Source organism: Syzygium oleosum, unplaced genomic scaffold (genome assembly GCF_021117445.2).
Source record: "Syzygium oleosum isolate NSW1041296 unplaced genomic scaffold, Sole_v2.1 Sole_v2.02, whole genome shotgun sequence".
Lineage (NCBI taxonomy): Eukaryota > Viridiplantae > Streptophyta > Magnoliopsida > Myrtales > Myrtaceae > Syzygium > Syzygium oleosum.
In genome coordinates, this window is record NW_026607486.1 from 17,958,950 (window position 1) to 17,979,231 (window position 20,282).

Sequence of the window (20,282 nt, forward strand, 5' to 3'; positions counted from 1 at the left end):
CAGCGGCCGGTGGGGCTCGCTGGCCCTGGCCTCCAACCGATTGCTGGACCGGCGACCGACTAGACAAAGAAGAAAGGAAAATAAAAAAGTATTAAAAAATTCTAAAAATATTAAAATATTATTAAAATTTATCAACGTCATCGTTGATAGTGTCATGTAAGTCAGCCGGTATCCACGTCAGTAAAATCTAATCCAAATTAGTCGGAACGACTGAATTGGCACAAAAATAAAAGATTTATGATTAAATTGACATAAAAAATATTTAAAATTAAATTGATATAAATTTAAAATATTTATGACTTTTTTAACACGTTTTTTCATAGTAAGCGTCCTTCACTGTTTTTCTTGCGAAACGTGATGCGATTTGTTTTGTCCATCGTTTGTCCACTTAGTAGTACAATAATTGCTTAATGTTGGTGTAGGACATTTGTCCACGTAGTAATACAATAATTGCACAATGTCAGGGGATCCTACACCGCACGCCCGAATTCCGTCCTTTTCCGCATTTTTGTCTAAGGAAGAAAGCAAAAGTCCTGACACGTCCCCTTGGAATTTGACTTCACCTAGCCTAACTCTGTCAATTTAAACAAGCAAAACGAGTTTTGGCAAAAGAGGACCAAAAAACATTCGCATGCACCAACTAAATCCTGTCAAACCAAGCCGCATTAATCAACTCCAGAAAGAACAAAATGTCAAAACCCCACACTAAAACTATGGGTGATCTCCCGCAAAATAGCAAAGCAAAGAGTTTGAATGGCATCAGTATACTCTACACATCAAATCAAACGCACAAACATAAAGAAAAGGGAAAATTCTAAATAAAGACTTGAAGTGAAGCCATTTTTTCAAAAAAAAAATTCAAAGTGAATACTGTCTTAAATAAGATTTTGAAGTGGCTAATTCAATCTCAAATGAGGATCTCAACTTCCAATCTTATTCATAGCCAGGGGCATTTTTGTCCAAGAACATTTTGTCTTTACTTTTCTTTTTCTTTCTTTTTTTTCTCTCTTTCCTTTTGATTTCTTTTCTTTCTTTCTTCGTCTTCCTCACGTCTCCTCCTTCGCTCTGCATCACCTCCATCTTCAACGCCATCATCAGCCCCTCTATTCTCTGTGATAAGACCTGTCACAATCTGGTCTTCACTCACTAACCTTTATTAGGGCTCTCTCTGATTGATTCTCCCCTTTGGCAAATTTTGAAGGCTGTAAGGTCGGTTTGTAAAATAAGGTGTTCCTGCTAAATTGGTAGAGCAACATCATTATATATGTCAGAAACATAGAAGGAATTACTGAGGAGGACAAGACGGAAAGGCATTTTTGCTGGAATCAACCATATTGGCCGTCCTTGGCGAGTTCTCTGAATTGTTATTGTTGAACTTGACAGAACTCAATATAAAGTGACGTGGGATTCCATCCTTATGCGTATCAGCGAGATTTATTTCTTCTAAGATAATGTTTATGCTTGTTTTGCCTGGTCTTCCAAGAAACAGACTTTTCGAGGATCTGAATAGAGGACTTCGATTCGCATTCCATCTGCTCATGCGATTCTTGAGGAGTGGCAAGACCTTAGATGCATATTTATGCGGGGATTATGATCAGTTTTCTCACTAGATCATTCGGCGGATTCCAAGTCCCGACTCGGAGGGGTGGAGGGTTCGTGCGACCAAGATGATATGCATCACGGCTTCTACCATTGGAACTCATTTCGCAATCGAGATGAAGCATGTGGACCAATTTGATTTCTTTGCACGCTCGGACAAGAGACGCGAAACAACGCATCCCCAACCCGAGGATGCTGAGAGATCCCAAAGCTAATGGATGCTTATCTTACTCGAAAGGGAGCTGCGAAAGTTTCGTTAGGGCAAAGATTGGTCAGCATTTGGGCAAAGTTTCTTTGGAGATATGCATGGACATGCTATTAGTAATTTAGCACAAATGCTGACCAATCTTTGCCCTAACGAAACTTTCGCAGCTCCTTTTCGAGTAAGATAAGCATCCATTAGCATTGGGATCTCTCAGCATCCTCGGGTCGGGGATGCGTTGTTTCACGTCTCTTGTCCGAGCGTGCAAAGAAATCAAATTGGTCCACATGCTTCATCTCGATTGCGAAATGAGTTCCAATGGTAGAAGCTGTGATGCATATCATCTTGGTCGCACGAACCCTCCACCCCTCCGAGTCGGGACTTGGAATCCGCCGAATGATCTAGTGAGAAAACTGATCATAATCCACGCATAAATATGCATCTAAGGTCTTGCCACTCCTCAGGAATCACATGAGCAGATGGAATGCGAATCAAAGTCCTCTGTTCAGATCCTCGAAAAGTCTGTTTCTTGGAAGACTAGGCAAAACAAGCATAAACATTATCTTAGAAGAAATAAATCTCGCTGATACGCACAAGGATGGAATCCCACGTCACTTTATCTTGAGTTCCGTCAAGTTCAACAATAACAATTCAGAGAACTCGCAAAGGATCGCGAATATGGTTGATTCCAACAAAAATGCCTTTCCGTCCCGTCCTCCTCAGTAATTCCTTCTATGTTTCTGACATATATAATGATGTTGCTCTACGAATTTAGCAGGAACACCTTATTTCACAAACCGATCTTACAGCCTTCAAAATTTGCCAAAAGGGAGAATCAATCAGAGAGAGCCCTAATAAAGGTTAGTGAGTGAAGACCAGATAGTGACAGGTCTTATCACAGAGAATAGAGGGGCTGATGATGGCGTTGAAGATGGAGGTAATGTAGAGCGAAGGAGGAGACGTGAGGAAGATGAAGAAAGAAAAAAGAAGAAAGAAAGAAAGAGAAAAAAAAAGAAAGAAAAAGAAAAGTAAAGACAAAATGTTCTTGGACAAAAATGCCACTGGCTATGAATAAGATTGGAAGTTGAGGTCGTCATTTGAGACTAAGTTAGTCACTTCATATCCTTATTTGAGACAATATTCATTTTGAGTCTTTTTTTTTTTGAAAAAATGGCTCCACTTCGAGTCTTTATTTGAAATTTTCCCTAACATCTCTCTAAAACTGCTCATCTTTGATTGTAGGACACTCGTAGGACAATTTATTGACCTTTGAGTGAAGCATATTTTCCGGGAGTGAACCAAAGCCTAGACTATCTCACTCGAATCCAAAGAAGCCAGCTGGATTTCGAGCCGACAGATCAGGGATTCACCTCCTTTGAAACTACTACAATCTTCATCTCCAATTGCTCGATAATTTTCGCGAGAACATTTTGTATGCTGATCGTTACGGTATCTCTTTTTGATAGGATTGCCACTAGATCCTTACACAATGCATATGCCCATTTGTGTTATGTATTCTTGTTCTGCTTTCCTACCCAAGCTAGGAAAAGCAATCGAGCCATTTTTTTTCAATAATTTACTCCCATAAATACATTGTTGCTCTTCAAAATATTTTTTTCTCTAATATTAAAGTTAATAATTCCGACCAAATAATAATAATAATAATAATAATAATAATAATAAAGAGGGCGTCTATTAATTTGCATATTTTCTAGAGCAATAGAAAAAGGAAAAAAGAAAAAAAAATCCGAGGAAAAACCTCCCACAAAAACCCCAAAATTCAATCAAATTTCTTCAACTCCACTTTCTCTCTCTCGATCTGTCTCCTTCGTCGATCTCTCCTCTCGGTCATTCTTCGATCAGATGGCCACGCAGCGCGCAGTCCACCGCGCGACCGCCGCCTCCTCCGTCAATTCCCTCCGCCGCTTCTGCTCCTCCACCGCCCCCGCCGCCCCTGGCCACCGGCAACCGCCGCAGGACCACAAGTTCCTGTCCCCGAGCCCGTACGTCGGGAGCTGGGAGACGCCGAAGGACCCGAAGGAGGCCGAGGCGAAGCTGGCGGGGCTGAGAAGGGAGTACGCGAAGCAGGTGAAGGAGCTGAGGAAGGAGTACATCAGGGAGGTGGAGGTGATGAGGCTGGAGCAGCAGAGGAAGGACGAGGCGAAGAGAGAGGCGATTAGGGTTGCGAGGGAGGAGCGGAACAGGGTGAAGGCCGCCGAGGCGAAGGTCAGGGCCGAGGAGAGGATGGTCGCCGAGGAAGAGTTTCGGCGGATGCTCGTGAGTCCTCTCTCTGGGTTCTTTGTTGGTTGAATGGCTCATGAAACTGTTTAGCTAGATGCTTTGTTCATGTAGGTGCTTGACTGAGTATGTCATGAATAGCATGGTGTGTGATTTGCAAGTGCTGAATGCAGAGAAGTGTTTTCTGCCACTTGACAATGGAATATGAAGCAAATGATATCCTTGTTGTGATCACTGGCTCAAAAAATGATCTTTGTCAACTAGTTTCATATATGCTTTTGTGATTTTGGAGAGAAAGGATTCGAGGATTCAAACCTCGCTTAAAGCGGGACTAAGAAGAAAAAGATGGGGTGAGAGGAATTGAATGATTTTTCGAAATATACTGTATAGTGGCCCTTGGAGAGTATGAACTGCTAACATTTGACCAAAGCCCAGTACGTGAATTAACAGATTTTCAAGAAAACTGGGGGTGTCAGTGTAAGTGGAAAACAAGATTAACTTTTTGTAAAAAGCTGAATGGGGAAGTGCAACGACATTAGTGCTAAAAAGGCTTTGTTTTCTTGCACAATCTTCCTAGTCGATGGCATTTTGGGACCATGGATTATTATCAGTCCTCGGCAGTCTATAATTTGAGTGTGCTGTCTTGATTTAGCTTACCGATTCTCTTTTCCTAAGGTAGAAATATCGAGATTTTAAAGCGATTCATATGTTCCTTTGATTTTGAAGTATTAAGACAACCTTTTGGACCAAAACCCATAAGCAAAGCTGAGAAGTTGTGGTCACCCTGCCTATTTGGAAGTCTTACTGCTCCAAAAACAGTTTGGCAGGGCAGGAAAAGAGCAAAGCTATGAAGGCAAAGGCACCCCTGTCAATAGCATCTACTACAAAAGGCATATTATCAGTAGGGAAATTGCAGTTCAATCCCCCTAGGTGTAATTTTTTATATGCAATGATGAGTTTGGGCTTTGATCCTTTATGTTCTGTAAGTTAGTTGGCATGGTGAATGTTGGCACCTTTTCCGCAGCTTCTTTCAGATCTTATAGGTCAGACGAGATAGAATTTCTGACCCATGAGTTCACACATACGGCCTGATGGATGAGGGTTCAACCTAAAAAAAAGGAGTGCCTTTCTTGAATGTTTAATTCCCAGATTAAATTTTGTTCATAAGTTGCTGCAAAACCTTTTCTGCTAGTGTGTCTGTTTTATTTATAGAAAGGGAAAGAAGGAAAAAATACCAATCTTCTGCACTAGTGCGGGACAGCAGATTCTTCAAACTTTTAATCCAAAGTCCGATCTTTGATTGGCAACCTTTGTATGCTTGAAGAAGGCTGCTTCCTTCCTTAGTATTGCGATTCCATTTCCCATGCTTTCCCTACTTATGTTCTCTTGTTGCAAGGATCAACATGCATCGGACATGAAGCTCGTTGTGATTTTCCAACGGATTCCTGTTGAACATGTATTACTTTGGATCGTATCCTAGTATTAGTTCAGTTGATATGTGTGGGGCCCATCCCACCATCATGGCAAGGAGAAATGACAACGACATGGATATTTCTTTTTGGGTACACTGATAATATGGTTATAGGGTACATGGATGAGGCTTAAGAAATGTTGGTGAACTTGCAGTTAACCATAGTGTCGGGTAAGAAGGGTAAGTTATTTTGTTTAAACTGTGTCATGTCACTTCATTTACCGCATTAGACTATGCATTAGTGGATTGTGTATGTTCATCAAAGTAAATTCTCAGTTATGGTAGTTTAGTCTAGGACATGGCTGTGCTTCTTCTTTTTGTGCTTCTCAAGAAGTTTAGCAGTGGTCGAGCTCTTTCTACCACACAATGTTTCTGGTGCTTGTGAGGTTGTAGTGCAGTTAATAATGTGCTTGTTCTTTTCTTAAGAACCAAATCTATTTCCTTTCTTCCTCGTTTTTTCCCCTTTTGGTAGGAACTCAGATCATGATGTCCTTTCCCAAATGACTTGAATGCAGATGAAAGAAAGGGCTGAGAAACTTGAGAACTGGAGGATGAAAGAGAAATCGAGGGAAGATAAGACGAAAGAGGCCCGTGAGCTGTTGCGCCGGAAAAGCTCCATCTGGGTTGATCAGTCTGAATTAGAGAAGAAAATACTGGAAGCCATAGTTGATACGACCACCCTGTGATTTGAATCGCTCTGCATAGTTCTGCTATAACCTGCTCATTCATAATAGACAGTCTCTGGAGTTGGGAGCATTTTAGATTCAAAGGTTAGCCGAGGCCGAGTTCTGTGTTGCCTCTTAAGTTTAGAAACTTTTTCCGGCAGAGTTAGTCCTCGAGTTTTGGAATTGGTGCAATCTGCATATCATCATTCCTCATGCTGCTCATGTGTTGTAGTCCATTTTCATGAGATCTTTTGGGTATGTGCTTCAATACTTATTCTGAGAATGTGGCATGCAATGTGTTGTTTGACAAAACATGTAAAGTGGACAGAAGTTGAGGACGACTTTGCATTTTGCGCGGCTTGAACTATGGTAAAGAAGATCATCAATTCTTTTCCGTGGTTGAGTAAGTGTCCTCGAGAATCTTGGATCGTCGAATTTCAATGAAACATTATCTACCATCGGATCAGACTAAATTCAGCCTAAGACAACAAATTGGTTTGGCTAGTTTGAAAGTAATTTTCTAGAATAGCATAACTTTTTAAAGTAATTTGTATTTTTTGGTATCAAAGAATTAGTAACCAATGATTTGTTGAAAGTATAATCAACGAACGAGCATCACAAAACACGGGCAGAATTATGCAAATGAAACAATGAATTGAATCAATAAAGTTGCATATGAAGCCCTCCGAATGGGTAAAAAGCTGAAGAAGAACTGCAATGAAACTCGATCAACATCGTGGGTACATTGATCACTTTTAGAGACGTGCCAACGAGTCGATTCACCTCGGAATATAATTTGATAAGTTTAATTCTTAGTTAAACTGATCTAATTCTCAGTTCATGACATGGATATCAAGTAGGATCTTTGTTCTTATTTTAGAACTATTGATTCCACGCTAAACACGAAATCGGAAAAGTCGTAAATTGCTATTCGTCTCACTCAGTCATAGACCACGTCTTAATCCTACACCAATTTCTTAAAATATCTCTATCTCTCTCTCTTATTGCACTCGTTAGTCTTCCACATTCTCGACTCTAATGTCTCTATCTAACCATCGATGCATCGTCATTGGTTATTGGCCTCGCTCGCAATTTATTTCGGGTGTTGTTTTTCTTTTGTACCATATTTAAGGATAAAAAAACCATAAATAAATAGAAAAATAACGACTAACATCCCATTTTTTTGGCTATAAGATTACAAAAATTGATAATCCCTTTTCCAATTCATTTAAGTCAATTCATGATTCAATCGTGTGGTTTGAAAGAATCATTTGTGCCTTTTGTTCTTAAGCCAGCAGGTAGGGAAATCCGTCGCATGACTACTTTTTTCCATAATTACAGAACCCAAAAATAAAAAAGAGGAGAAAATAATAAAAGAAACTCAAACCATGCCGCACTTTTACTCATGTGAGTCTTGAGAACATCCTTAACCTGCTACCGGTCGTTCCGGTCTCTTCTGCGACGTCTACCGTCGCCACCCCTTCCATCTTCTCTCTCTGCACTCTGCAGCCTCAAATTCTTCCTCTTCCACTGCAGCTGGGAACCTCCATCAGTCTTTCTTGGAGTCGTGGAAGGTTTCTTGGGGGGGTGCATCCGTTGTTGAAGTTCGCTCCTTTTCGGGCGTCTTCGACCTCTGGTCATGTCAAATTCCTCACTTTCGCTGGTAAGGCCCCTGCTTTTCGCTCTAATTTTGCTTCAACGAGCTGGTTGCGTATGCTTTGTTTATTGCTTGATTCGTACCGTCGTTTCTCTTTTAGGTATGGCTTGATTGTCGTTCTGGGTGAGGGGGGGGTGTGATTTCCTGATGCTAATCTTCTCCGACTGTCGAGACGAACTTGATTCGCGTAGTTATGACCCGCTGGTTGCTGAATTTGACTGAAAATCTGCCTGGCTGTGCTTTTGATCTCGGCGAGTTTGGATGCATTGCTTTAAATCGGTAAATTTTAATGTATTTTTTACATTGAAGAGGTTGGAATCACCGGGTCGTCTTTAGATGCTGCCGTGGCTATGTGTTTGAATAATTAAAGCTCAAACTCCATATGTTGTTGGACGGTTTTCGTCCTAGTTTCTATTGCAGCATCGCTAATTATAGTGATTGATTTTAATTCGCGGTGCTGGTGCTTGGATTTGGCCTAGCGTGCTGTTGGTTTGTTACGCCGGAGAATGATTGTTTTATGCCCGCTTGGAGCGCGGTGAAAAGTGTGGATCCATATTAAGGTTACGTTTTGTCTACTAAGGGAGATTACTTTTGCAGTCTATTTTCTTTTTCTATGAGCTAGCCAATTTTATATACCTGTTATAAGGGAGCTTGTATCTTTCCATGTTAAGTGGCATACCTAGAAAACTTTTGTGGGAGATAATGCTATTTTTAAAAATTTGAATTGCTAGACAGATACGATCGCCGAATAAAGTGGAGTTATCAGGTGATGTGTTGCACTGTAAATGTTTGCATCCAAGCGGTGTGTCTCCAAATGCCAAGCAACTCTTTCAAAAGAACTTGGGTTTTGTCGATATCCGATTAAAAAAAGGAAAGAGTTATTTGGATGTCTTAGTGCCATAAACATAGAAGTACTATTAGATGCTAGAATCAGATTTTTATAACCTAACACTCGTTTTTCCCATCTCCTTTCAGATGTCATTGTTGAAATGTCTTTCGGAGGATCTTGGATGCTGTTATTCAGTTTTGAGGTTCAGCCTGGCATCATTTTCAGGTCTGAACTTATCCTGAGAAGTTTCCTAATCCTACAGTTTGATAGCTGAATCCTCTGGGTCTCAGAGGATTACATTCAAGACTATAACTTGATGGGCCCTTTTTGATCAAATAATGGCAGAGATATTTAGTTACACAGCTTGCAGACAGTTGTCCCAATTGCTCTTGTCGATCATCTTCTTTCATGGGTCTGAGTATATCCTCGCAGTTGCCTTTCATGGAAGATCGAATGTAACTCTTAAATCCCTCTTGGTCAGCCGAAATTATCTTCTTGCAATGTTCTTTTCGCTGGTGGAGTATCTTCTTGAAGTTTCTTTATTTCCAGCTTTGAAAGAATGCTGGTGGATCAGCAATTTCGGCTTAGCCATGATTGTAGTTGGGGAAATCATCAGGAAGATGGCGATTATAACTGCTGGGCGGGCGTTCACGCATTTGATCAAAATCTATCATGAGGATCATCACAAGTTGATAACTCACGGAATATATCGATTCATCCGTCATCCTGGATATTGCGGATTTTTCATCTGGTCAGTCGGGACTCAGATAATGCTGTGCAATCCCGTGTCAACATTTGCTTTCGCAGCAGTTGTTTGGCATTTCTTTGCGACACGGATACCATATGAAGAGTTTTTCCTAAGACAATTCTTCGGGCGAGAGTATGAGGAATATGCCCAAACTGTCCCTTCTGGGGTCCCATTTGTGAAGTGAGTTCTACATCTGAAGGTCTCAGGAAAGAGTGTAGCATCCTAGATTCAGGTAATATTGCCTAGTGGAGGCCTCTATATAGTAAATTAAATTGGATTGGACTATGTCGAGACTTCTATTTGTAGATGAATCTCTTTGAGCTCTTCAGCTACAGATTGGACTATTTATCAGTTGTAAAGCACAATTTTACAAATTGTGAAATCATTTTTGCTCAGCATGTGAAAGTTTTGTGCAGACTTGACAACTTGCTACAAGATGGCTCATCGTGCTTGTCCTTAGGTCTCTCTTATGTTATGGTTGTGTTGCATTTAGAACATGCTTTATATTGACTTATCAACATGGTTTTGCTGCATAATTGAGCTTTTCATCCCTTGGTGGTGGGATGGTGGAGTTGTACATGTTCTGAGTTCCAAAATTGAATCTTCTGTTATAAGATTTTGTTGCTGTTCAATGATGTCCGTTGACTCTACAATATTCCCATAGTAGTCATTCTGTTTTGTCTTGGTTTTGTCTCTTATTTGGAGGAAGTAGAAACTATTTGGCTAGGTTATCATGTGTGACCTACTAATCACTAAATTAAGTTTCATTTTTTGCTTTCGAGGTGTGATTTGAATTTCAAGCTGTTGTCGTCACTTCTTAGAAAGCTCGAAGTGATGCCACTGTACATTTTTTGCGTCAGTACACTACTCGGTGTTTTTATATATAACACAGCTCAAGATGAACAACTAGCCTGTGGTCATCGCTAGTGGCTTTGTGAATTACATTTTGAACTGTTCGGTTGTTTCCTAAACTAGCAAACAGAATTCATACAATTTTTTCTCTAGCATGCACTCAGGGCAAGCTATTCTGCATGTATCTGTGATAGCAAACTATTTCATGTTGGAAGGGAAAACTGATTCAAAAGATCAGTAAGCAACCGTAGCATATCATTCTGGAATATGAAGATGGAAATTGACAGGAACACGAGCCTTAACACCCTATAACAAAAGAAAACAGGTCAAGTCAATGATGATTTTGCACGATGCACTTGACGAAGAGCTATGAACTTGGGGATTAGCTTGTCATGAGGTGGCCAACAATCTTTGATTACTGGAGCACCTGAGAACTCATTCAACCATGCATATAGAAGTGCAAAGCTAACCACTTTGATAGAGTTGCTTGGCATTTGGAGACACAATGCTCGGATGCAAACATGTGCAATGCAATAATCACCCAATAACTCCATTCTATGCCTTTGTGTTTATGGCACAAGGAACATCCTAAAATAATTCTTTACGTGTCTCTAGCATGCGCTCAGGTCACACTACTCTCTATATAGATACATATCAATCATCTGGGCTAGCAAACTAAATCATAGTTGAAGGGCAAACTGATTCAACAGATCAGCGAGTAAGCGCAGCATATCATTTGGCAATATGAAGATGAAAATTGACATTAAAACAAGTCTTAACACCCTCCAACAAAAGAAAATAGATCAAGTCGAGGATGATTTCACGCAATATGCTTGGCGAAGAGCAATGAACTTGGAGTTGAGCTTGTCATAGGTTGGCCAACGACCTTTGATTACTGGAGCATGTGAGAACTCCTCCAACCATGCATATAGAAGTGGAAACCTCTCACCATCAATCACTTTGAAGCTGCATATCTCCTCAAAGACTCTATTTAGATTGGCTAACCATCCAACTGCAATGTCCAGATATCTGATGTTGTCTCCGGCAAAGAAAATCTTCCCCCTAAGCTCTTCTTCCAGCTTCTGCAGGTGCTCACTTGCCTCTGCAAGAGCTTAGATGCTAGAATCTGATTCTTTTATAACCTAACAATCCTCTTTGCCATCTCCTTTCAGATGTCATTGTTGAAATGTCTTGCCTTGCTTTCAGATCTGAAGTTAGTCTGAGAAGATTCCTTATTTACAGTTTCATAGCTGAATCCTCTGGGTCTCAGAGAACTACGTTCAAGACTATAAATGTATCCGCCTTATTTGATCAAATAGTGGTAGAGATATATAGTTACACAGCTTGCAGACAGTTGTCCCAATTGCAGTGGTTGTGTTGCATTTACAATATGCTTTGTATTGACTTATCCAAATGGTTTTTCTGCATGATTGACCTTTTCAACCCTCAGTTGTGAAGGTGATGGAATGGTGGAGTTGTACATGTTCTAAGTTCCAAGATGAAATCTTCTGTAACAAGATTTTGTTGCTGTTAAATGATGTCAGTTGACTCTACAATATTTGCATAGTTGTTTCTGTTTTCTCTTGGTTTTATTGCTTATTTGGAGGAAGAAGGAACTATGTGGCAAGCTTATCATGTTTGACCTATTAATCACTAAATCAAGTTCTATAATTTACTTTCGAGGCATTATTTCGATATTCAATCTATTGTCGTCACTTCTTAAAAAGCTCAATGTGATGGCATTTTACACATTTTGGTTGGTGCACCATGGTATATGTCTGTACACATGACAGCTCAAGATGAACAACTAGCTAGTAGCCATGTGCTACTGCCTTTGTGAATTAAACTGTGAACTGTTCGATTGTTTTCTGTCCTAAACTAGTAAATATTCCACTGTTCACTCAATTCAAACCAATTTTATCTCTAGCATGCACTCAAGGGAAAACTATTCTGTATGGAAACATATCATCTGTGATAGCAAACTATTTCATCGTTGAGGGGAAAACTGATTCAAAAGATTAGTAAAAAAGTGCAGCATATTATTCTGGAATATGAAGATGAAATTGACAGTTGCATGAGCCTTAACACCCTTTGACAAAAGAAAACATGTCAAGTCGATGACGATTTTGCGCGAAAATATTGACAAAGAGCAATGAACCCGGAGATGAGCTTGTCATGGGGTGGCCGACAATCTTTGATTACTGGAGCATCTGAGAACTCTTTGAACCATGCAGATAGAAGCGGAAACCTCTCACCATCAACCGCTTTGAGGCTGGATATCTCGTCAAAGACCCCAAGTAGATTGGCCAACCATCCAAGTGCGATATCCAGATATCCGATGTTGTCTCCGCTGAAGAATTTCTTCCCTCTGAGCTGTTCCTCCAGCTTCTGCAGGTGCTCAGTTGCATCTGCAAGAGCTGCTTCTTGCTTTTTGCCTTCACTTATAAAAGCAGTCCACATTGATGGCACAACCTGCAAAATTCACCCCCCAACCCAAAAATGGATGTTATGTGTGCATCCAAATCTTAAATAATCCCTAGGTCAGTTTCGTTTCGAATATACATTATTTTGGTGAGTAGTTTCAAATAGAGTTTTCAAAGCTCATATGATAAATACTGAGTAATATTGTCTCTGCCTTCTCTAAAAGCACATAATATGATGAAAATCAATAGACACTGACTCTTTCTTGTGATCAACATTTATTTGTGTAAAAGGTGCTTAAGAGAAACAAATCTACATGGCGCATGATCAAGAACCTTGTCATCACCAAATTTGGCCCAAAATCGCGCCATGGCCCTCGCATAAGGATCCTGTGGGAGAAGCGGGTGTTGCTTCCATGTCTCGTCGATGTGCTCAAGAATTATCAGGGACTCTGAGATCGGTCTACCGTTGTGGAGAAGCACTGGTACCTTCTTATGAACCGGGTTATACTGTAAAAGAAGGTCACTTTTGTTGGAGAGATCTTCCAGGACGGATTCGTATTGAATGCCTTTGAGATGCAGTGCCCAAACGACCCTCAAAGCGAATGGGCTCGACCATGTCTCGAACAGTTTCACCTCCTCTGCCATGTCGTTGGTTTGATCATAAGATTCACTTCAACCTTTGAAGGGACCCTTTAACAAAACAGGCCTTCTTGTGCTGAAGTCATCTTCGGCTTACCTGGTCATGCGAAGATTCTCTGTTTCTTTTTTCCTGATTACCTGCGTGGGAATTACATGGATGTCTCCATCTAGCCCCAGCCGGATGGAACAGACGTGAATCTTTGATATCTTTATTATTGGAGAAGCCGGCATTTGAATCAACTCGTTCGTTCGGATTCTGATAGGTGTACCTGACGTGCCATTTCCACTAGCTTTGTTTTCTTACGATCATCTGGATGCCTTGATATTAGATCGAGGTTACCTTGAATTTATCAAAAAATGCTGCAAAAAGATCATAATTGATGAACTTGAAGACCCATTTTGTACTCATTTACTTGGATAGATTGACAGAGCCGGAAAAGGCCGAAATACAAGAAAAACCCATAAACTTATATTCGAAATACCCGTGAAAGCTCAGTTCTCTCTTGGTTTTCTTACTTATTCCTACGGTACTATGTGGCAAGGTTATCATGTTGGACCTATGGATCACTAAATCAAGTTCCATAATTTGCTGTCGATGCGTTATTTCAATTTTCAAGCTATTGTCATCACCTCCTAGAAAGCTCAATGTGATGCCATTTTCCACTTTCTGGTGAGTACACTATTCTGTATGTTTATGTATACGACACGGCTCGGGATGAACAATTAGCCAATAGCCATGTGCTAGTAATGGCTTCGTTAGTTACGCTTTGAACTGTTCGATTGTTTCCTGTCCTAAACTAGCAATTATTCCATTGTTCACTGAATTCAAAGCAATTTTGTCTCTAGCATGCACTCAGGGCAAACTCATTGTATTTATAGAAACAGACCATCTGGGATAGCAAACTCTTTCATAGTCGAAGGGAAAACTGATTCAAAAGATCAGTAAGCAAGCACAGCATATCATTCTGGAATATGAAGACGAAAATTGACTGTAACACGAGTCTTAACAACCTCCAACAAAAGGAAATAGGTCAAGTCGACGACGATTTCTCGTGATGCAGTTGACGAAGAGCAATAAACTTGGAGATGAGCTTGTCATGGGGTGGCCAGCAATCTTTGATTACTGGAGCATCTGAGAATTCCTTTAACCATGCAAATAGAAGTGGAAACCTCTCACAATCTACCACTTTGAGGCTTAATATCTCCTCAAAGACCCTGATTAGATTGGCCAACCATCCAAGTGCGATGTCCACATATCCAATGTTGTCTCCGCCGAAGAATTTTTTCCCTATAAGCTCTTCTTCCAGCTTCTGCAGGTGCTCACTTGCCTCTGCAAGAGCTGCTTCTTGCTCTTTGCCTTCACTTAGAAAAGCAGTCAATACTGATTTTATAACCTGCAAAATTCCCTCCCCCACCAACAAACAGATTACAAAATAGATACGCCATTGTGGTGTTCTTTTTCATCTAAAATCTTAAAGAAACATGTAATCAGAACTTGGGTCAGTTTAGTTTCGAATATACATTATTTTGGTGAGTAGTTTCTAATAGACTTTTCAAGCTCATGTGCTGAATACTGCGTGTAACATTGTCTCCGACTTCTCTAAAACCACATGATCTGATGAAGTCAATGGACGTAACTCTTTCTTTGCGATCAACATTTATCCATGTGCAGGGTGCATAACAGAAACAAACGCTAAACGACATCTGATCAGTTACCTTGTCGTCGCCGAATTGGGCCCAGAATCGCGCCATGGCCCTCGCATAAGGATCCTGCGGGAGAAGCGGGTGTTGCTTCCATGTCTCATCGATGTACTCGAGAATTATCAGGGACTCCGCGATCGGTCTTCCATCGTGGAGAAGCACCGGTACCTTCTTATGAACCGGGTTATACCGACGAACAAGTTCGCTTTTTTCGAAGACATCTTCCAGGACGGTTTCGTATTGAACGCCCTTGAGCTGCAGTGCCCAAACGATCCTCAAAGCATACGGGCTCGACCATGTCCTGAACAGTTTCACCTCCTCTGCCATATCGTTGGTCTGATCAAATGATTCACCTCAACCTTTGAAGTGACCCTTTAACAAAACAAGCCTTCTTGCACTCGAGTCATCTTTGGCAGAAGCTTATTCTTGGTCTTACCTGCTCTTGCGACGATTCCCTTAATTTCCTGATTGTCTGCTGCATGGGGACCACATGGATGTGTAGCTGTGTTCATTTGTCACCATCTTTCCCGAGGCCTTGACATTAGATTGATGTGACCTTGAGTTTATCCAGAAATGTTGCAGTGAGATCATAATTTATGAACTTGAAGACCCATTTGTATTCATTTACTTGGACGAATTGATAGAGCCCAAAAAAGGCCGTATTCCCACAAAATCCACAAATCCACCATTAATTTTTCAGTCCAGTCCATGCAAACTAATGTGACATCTGACGTGGCTAATGACGCTAACGTGAAAAGATAGACACATCGGTAAGAGCTAAAAGACAATACGGACACATAAGCAAAATCAATACCACATGTTTCTTATTCCTCTGGATTAGGACTTACGCGCTTCACATTTCAGAAGAAAATAGAGAGGCAGGGTTCGGCCTTCGTGATCTGGACTAATCTTCTTCACCCTTCAATATGTGATGATTTTCAATGCTTCATGTCGGATCGTTTCAAAAGTCAGGATATTTCATCCTATTATCAAAAGTTCGGTTTTTTTTTTAAAACTTGGCTGACGGAAAATGGGGGAAAAAGGGCATACAAAGATGTTTTGCAGCAAAATCTTGGCCGCTCTATTCCATTTTACTTTCCCAATAGCTTAAAGCAATCATGGTGGTCAGGTTGTCTTATGTCTGATCTTAGTTTTCAAATGGCACTGAGCATCAATATCCCATACGTCTGCCTTCAAAGTGCAGCTGCAAAGGGAATAAATTGATTCGAAGTTTCTGCAATCTCATTACAGTAACTACATGTAGGAGAGAAATGAAATGAGAACTGCCGTAAATGAAGAATGGGGTAAAAGCTTTAGAAAGTAGTATATACACATGGAGGAAAGAAACAAATGATTCATGTCCTTCGTAGATTCCTTTCTTTCCCCCGAGCTGCGATATCACAAAAACATGGTGGAATTGAATTCTTCATTCTTTGGTCCATATCGTTGCTCTTGCAGAATGTTTAGCCTTGAGAACCTCCAGACATGGACAGGTAGGCAACCAAGAGGTGTAAAGGGCACTCTCAAGTGTTCCACACTCCACCCCATGTGAGAACCACATTTCTGAGAGAGAGAGGGAGACGACGATGCTCCCTGAATATATGAATTCTTCGCCCACAGGCCACGAAAACTATCCTTCTACTTTGTCCACAGCATGATGCTAGACCTTGCTTGGGCTCAGCATGTCAAAGGATGTCAAAATTTTGGGTACTGGGAAGGAAGGGCAAATCAATTTCAACCATCATACAAGAGTGACGCAGAAAAACTGAATACTAACCGCAGATATGACCATACGTGGAAATGTTCAAGGTAAAAAATGCTAACATTTATCCTCCACTCAAAACTTCGAAGATTTGATATGACAAAGTCCCTTCTCATCACCAACCAATACTTAAGTTCTATATATATTATATGCAAGTGCACAGGCATACTAATTATCACCCTATTATTATGTAATTTGTGGAATTAAGAGGTGCATGCAGGATGCAAAGCCGAAGTGAGTATATGAGCAGCATGAATTGAACAAAATCCACCCAAGAATCAGAGAATCAGTATGAGTAATAAATCGTCCTCCTCAAGAAACTAAGAGCAACAGCAGACCTGAATAAATACCTTCTCACTCATATTTTATTTGATTCTGGGGTTGAGAGAAAAATTCTTTGGCATTGCGAGCCACCTCTGCCTCCAACATAGCCTCTAACACAATGTCAGATCCTTTTACATCGTCTGCCAAATATCAGAGATCCACTTATTGGACACAATTTAAACAGCATACAACCAGAACAACTCCAATAATTTTTTCTTGAGTAGAACAAGTCTTCAATTTATCCAGGAGGCCAGTCAAAAACTCAATGACCAAACCCTTGACAAAGGCCAAAGAAAATCATACAATGATAGAACCTGAGAGATGTGTTACCTTTCCGATTTGGCAATAAACCGGCAGTTTCAGCTGACACGGGTAAGATGGTAGGAGAGCCAGATTCATCATCAAGTCTGTCTGCCTCAGTACTGCTTTGTGGTGAACCAGACCTAATGGCCGGTGATTCAGCTAACTTTGCATATGTGATTGCCTGGCTATGCATATTAGTTAGGTCGGATCCAGTGCTACCGCAATCCTACCAAAAGTTTAATGTGTCAGAGTAAATTCAACTCTGCGATCTTAAGAGATGAAAACAATAATATTGCCAGACAAAACCTTCGTGAAGTTAGTCATCTGTGTATCTCCTTCGGTAGGTGCTTCAGGCAATTTGTCACCTATATACCAAAAGAGAGAAAACATGAGGAATCAGAGATGCGTTATAGTTATAGGCTATATAGCAACCAGCTTTCAGCAAACAATCATCAACAATTACCGCTGCCAGCAGAGGTGTTATTCGGATCATCCACCAGCCTTCGAGTTAACGGGCCAGGATTCATGAAAGATATGCTTCTGATTTCATGGCGTATGGCTTCCAACTGGGCTATCGTGTCCTGTAGCTCCTTGTGCACCTGAATGTCCAAGTAAAGTTGTAAGCGTGTGAAAACCATCCAAGCCTAAGTGACAGCCCAACTATTCGATAAAAATGACAATCCAGACATCTTCCAAAATGCTGTTTTTTTTCAGCAATGTAGCTATTTTTCACAAGTTCCAGTTTATGTGCTCGATGCTAAACCAGACGCCTCAATTCAAATTCCATAACTCTACCGTGCACTGCTCACATCAACAGAACTCCTAGTCTTTCGCACAATGTACATTGCCACTCTACTCCAAATCTTCATCAACACTTCGATTGACAGTCTCTACCTTATCAAACCTCCCAAGGACTATATTGCCAATGAGAAAAACTGAACGGCTATTTATCGAACCATTAGTTGATACAAAATTTCACTGAAATGCAAGCAGACACAATCATATCAACGAGGAAAAGGAACAACCTGACGGGCTTGAGTCTGCTGCATGACGGAATCGAACTGCCCCCGGGCTAATTGAACGTACCCGATGGCTCGACCAGCCAACTGGCCCGCGGTTCTAGCTACGAACGGAAGGTCCTTGGGTCCTGTCAACGGGTCACCAATGAAAACTCGACTCATCACATCACCGACACAAATGGAGAAGGATGAACGTAGAAGCCTTGCGCGCATATGGATGTGTAAGAGAGAAGAGAGAGAGAGACCGATAAGGGCGGCGGTTGCTCCGATCAAGAGGAAGAGCTCGCCATAAGAAATTCCAAACATTTCGCGGTTAATTGTCGAGGGGTCGTCAGCTTCAGATTCTCTGAGTCTGTTACTCACGAACTTCTGTAGAAGAAGAAGAGGGGTTTCTGATGAGCAAGTGTCGGGTACATATACCGGGTCGGTCAGTTCGGACGGAATCGGTTCGACCCACGTGCCTTTAGACAGAGCTTGAAAACCCAGATTGTGGATCTCACGTATAGCAACTTCACAATGCAAAAAAGGGTTTATTCAAAGTACCAACTTCTCAGCTCAGAGATCGGTATGGGAACAATTGCAACCAAGCCCAAACGTCAAGGAAAGCAGCAGAGGATTACAACCAAGGTCAACAAGGATTACAATCCTCAAACGTCATGGAAAGCAGCAGAGGAAAAATTGCAGAAAAACAGAAATACCACAACGAGGCCATACATGATCAGCACAGCAAGGAAACCACAGTCCTGGATTAAGCACGCGCCACTCCAATTTGGCAAACATTACAGACAAGAATATGAGAGCGAGAGAGAGAGAGAGAGAGGAACCTGCGGAGAGATGCGAGGATTGAAGGCGAGCAAGAGAGCGAGCGAGCGATCGATCGGAGAGGGCAAACACACAGAGCAGTCGGGAGAGCACAGACCAGACAACAACACTCAGAGCCGAACGAGCAGTCACAGCGAGGGAGAGCGAAGCAAAAGAGGAGGCACGCTTAGCGTGCAGGGTTTCATTTTTTTTTAAAAGCGGCAGAATTGGAATTTTGATAGCTTTTTGAGGGTGAAAAGGTAATTGGGCAAATTTCATTAATTGATATTTTAGAAAATGTTAAAAGCTCAAAGTAGCCCGGGACCCGAACACTAGCAAAATTTTATTGATTTTCCTTGGGGGTTAGGAAGTCGAAAGCCCTTACAAATGCCGAATCAAACCTTACAAATGCCGAATCAAACGGACCCTAATTTTCTTTTCTTTTTTTTAACGAAAGAGCAGTTTTGAGTTCATTTGAGTACTCTAACTTATAATTTTCAACACTAGGAAAATTAGTGACACCCATCACAAAATCTAATTATTATTTCTCCTTCTAATTATCGCTCCAAATTTTGAAAAAACAAAACAGAAAGAGCATATACTAAATTCCAAGAAATTATGAAATAATATCACATACTATTTTTTTGCTTTTTTGGTTCTGAAATATCACATACGATTCAATATATCAATGTTGGCAAATTTTGAATGATCGAAATTCTTCTCGCTCACTAAAAGTTGAATTCTGAGTTCTGAGAACCGCAAGGTTTATACAAAAGTGAAAATTGCATGCATTATTCACTCCAAACACAGTAGCACTCGATATGGTACGTACATATACCCATCACTGTGTTCTCTTCTCTTGATAGGGGACATATATCTTTGCCTAGGGAATGCCATCACCGACTTTTGAGCTGCATGGGGTCTATCCCTCGTTTCAAGTTTGCAATAGAAAGGCGCAACTTACTCATTAAAAGAAGATGAATACCGTAGATGTTGAGCGATTCATAAAGTTACGCACTGTAAAGTGGTCAACGTTTTGTGTGGTTACT

General features: G+C 40.9%; 5 protein-coding genes across 16 annotated transcripts; 2 read left to right on the forward strand and 3 right to left on the reverse strand.

Annotated features, from left to right (window-relative positions):
- Window positions 1–3,578: 3,578 nt before the first annotated feature.
- Window positions 3,579–6,487, forward strand: LOC115692179 (uncharacterized). The gene is made up of 2 exons (XM_030618981.2): window positions 3,579–4,078; window positions 6,026–6,487. The coding sequence occupies exons 1-2, from the start codon at window positions 3,665–3,667 to the stop codon at window positions 6,194–6,196; spliced, it is 585 nt and encodes a 194-aa protein (XP_030474841.1). The 5' UTR covers window positions 3,579–3,664; the 3' UTR covers window positions 6,197–6,487.
- Window positions 6,488–7,591: 1,104 nt separating this feature from the next.
- Window positions 7,592–10,380, forward strand: LOC115691757 (protein-S-isoprenylcysteine O-methyltransferase A). Of its 7 annotated transcripts, none has more exons than XM_056308303.1 (6): window positions 7,592–7,838; window positions 7,933–8,111; window positions 8,568–8,598; window positions 8,808–8,886; window positions 9,007–9,116; window positions 9,211–9,327. In XM_056308303.1, exons 2-6 carry the CDS (start codon window positions 8,026–8,028, stop codon window positions 9,214–9,216), a joined length of 312 nt encoding a protein of 103 aa, XP_056164278.1. In that variant the 5' UTR covers window positions 7,592–7,838; window positions 7,933–8,025; the 3' UTR covers window positions 9,217–9,327. The 7 variants fall into 7 exon arrangements, with proteins under 7 accessions (XP_056164278.1, XP_056164276.1, XP_056164275.1 ...); XM_056308301.1 differs by adding an exon at window positions 10,192–10,380 and having other exon boundaries at window positions 7,629–7,838; window positions 9,007–9,641; XM_056308300.1 differs by adding an exon at window positions 9,826–10,045 and having other exon boundaries at window positions 7,629–7,838; window positions 9,007–9,641.
- Window positions 10,381–12,235: 1,855 nt separating this feature from the next.
- Window positions 12,236–14,079, reverse strand: LOC130134421 (glutathione transferase GST 23-like). Its single transcript, XM_030618820.2, has 2 exons — window positions 13,018–14,079; window positions 12,236–12,733 (listed from the first exon to the last, which is right to left on the reverse strand). Exons 1-2 carry the CDS (start codon window positions 13,327–13,329, stop codon window positions 12,371–12,373), a joined length of 675 nt encoding a protein of 224 aa, XP_030474680.1. The 5' UTR covers window positions 13,330–14,079; the 3' UTR covers window positions 12,236–12,370.
- Window positions 14,080–14,214: 135 nt separating this feature from the next.
- Window positions 14,215–15,605, reverse strand: LOC115691971 (glutathione transferase GST 23-like). Its single transcript, XM_030618757.2, has 2 exons — window positions 15,040–15,605; window positions 14,215–14,717 (listed from the first exon to the last, which is right to left on the reverse strand). The coding sequence occupies exons 1-2, from the start codon at window positions 15,349–15,351 to the stop codon at window positions 14,355–14,357; spliced, it is 675 nt and encodes a 224-aa protein (XP_030474617.1). The 5' UTR covers window positions 15,352–15,605; the 3' UTR covers window positions 14,215–14,354.
- A 680-nt stretch (window positions 15,606–16,285) lies between these two features.
- On the reverse strand, window positions 16,286–19,416 carry LOC115678150 (uncharacterized). 6 transcript variants are annotated; one of them, XM_030601837.2, is made up of 8 exons: window positions 19,257–19,416; window positions 18,678–18,801; window positions 18,439–18,560; window positions 17,877–18,012; window positions 17,720–17,778; window positions 17,441–17,639; window positions 17,137–17,250; window positions 16,286–16,734 (listed from the first exon to the last, which is right to left on the reverse strand). In XM_030601837.2, the coding sequence occupies exons 2-7, from the start codon at window positions 18,736–18,738 to the stop codon at window positions 17,141–17,143; spliced, it is 687 nt and encodes a 228-aa protein (XP_030457697.1). In that variant the 5' UTR covers window positions 18,739–18,801; window positions 19,257–19,416; the 3' UTR covers window positions 16,286–16,734; window positions 17,137–17,140. The 6 variants fall into 6 exon arrangements, with proteins under 6 accessions (XP_030457697.1, XP_056164282.1, XP_056164283.1 ...); XM_056308307.1 differs by having other exon boundaries at window positions 18,678–18,978; XM_056308308.1 differs by lacking the exon at window positions 19,257–19,416 and adding an exon at window positions 18,980–19,213.
- Window positions 19,417–20,282: the final 866 nt, after the last annotated feature.

Coding starts and splice junctions, on each gene's coding strand:
- LOC115692179 (XM_030618981.2), top strand. CDS start 3,665: ATGGCCACGCAGCGCGCAGTCCACCGCGCGACCGCCGCCTCCTCCGTC. Junction 4,079..6,025: donor AAGAGTTTCGGCGGATGCTC/GTGAGTCCTCTC, acceptor ACTTGAATGCAG/ATGAAAGAAAGGGCTGAGAA.
- LOC115691757 (XM_056308301.1), top strand. CDS start 8,026: ATGACCCGCTGGTTGCTGAATTTGACTGAAAATCTGCCTGGCTGTGCT. Junction 8,599..8,807: donor GAATAAAGTGGAGTTATCAG/GTGATGTGTTGC, acceptor ATCTCCTTTCAG/ATGTCATTGTTGAAATGTCT. Junction 8,887..9,006: donor CAGCCTGGCATCATTTTCAG/GTCTGAACTTAT, acceptor AAATAATGGCAG/AGATATTTAGTTACACAGCT.
- LOC130134421 (XM_030618820.2), bottom strand. CDS start 13,329: ATGGCAGAGGAGGTGAAACTGTTCGAGACATGGTCGAGCCCATTCGCT. Junction 12,734..13,017: donor CCAAATTTGGTGATGACAAG/GTTCTTGATCAT, acceptor TGAATTTTGCAG/GTTGTGCCATCAATGTGGAC.
- LOC115691971 (XM_030618757.2), bottom strand. CDS start 15,351: ATGGCAGAGGAGGTGAAACTGTTCAGGACATGGTCGAGCCCGTATGCT. Junction 14,718..15,039: donor CCCAATTCGGCGACGACAAG/GTAACTGATCAG, acceptor GGAATTTTGCAG/GTTATAAAATCAGTATTGAC.
- LOC115678150 (XM_030601837.2), bottom strand. CDS start 18,738: ATGTTTGGAATTTCTTATGGCGAGCTCTTCCTCTTGATCGGAGCAACC. Junction 17,640..17,719: donor AGATGACTAACTTCACGAAG/GTTTTGTCTGGC, acceptor AACTTTTGGTAG/GATTGCGGTAGCACTGGATC. Junction 17,251..17,440: donor TTTATTGCCAAATCGGAAAG/GTAACACATCTC, acceptor GATATTTGGCAG/ACGATGTAAAAGGATCTGAC.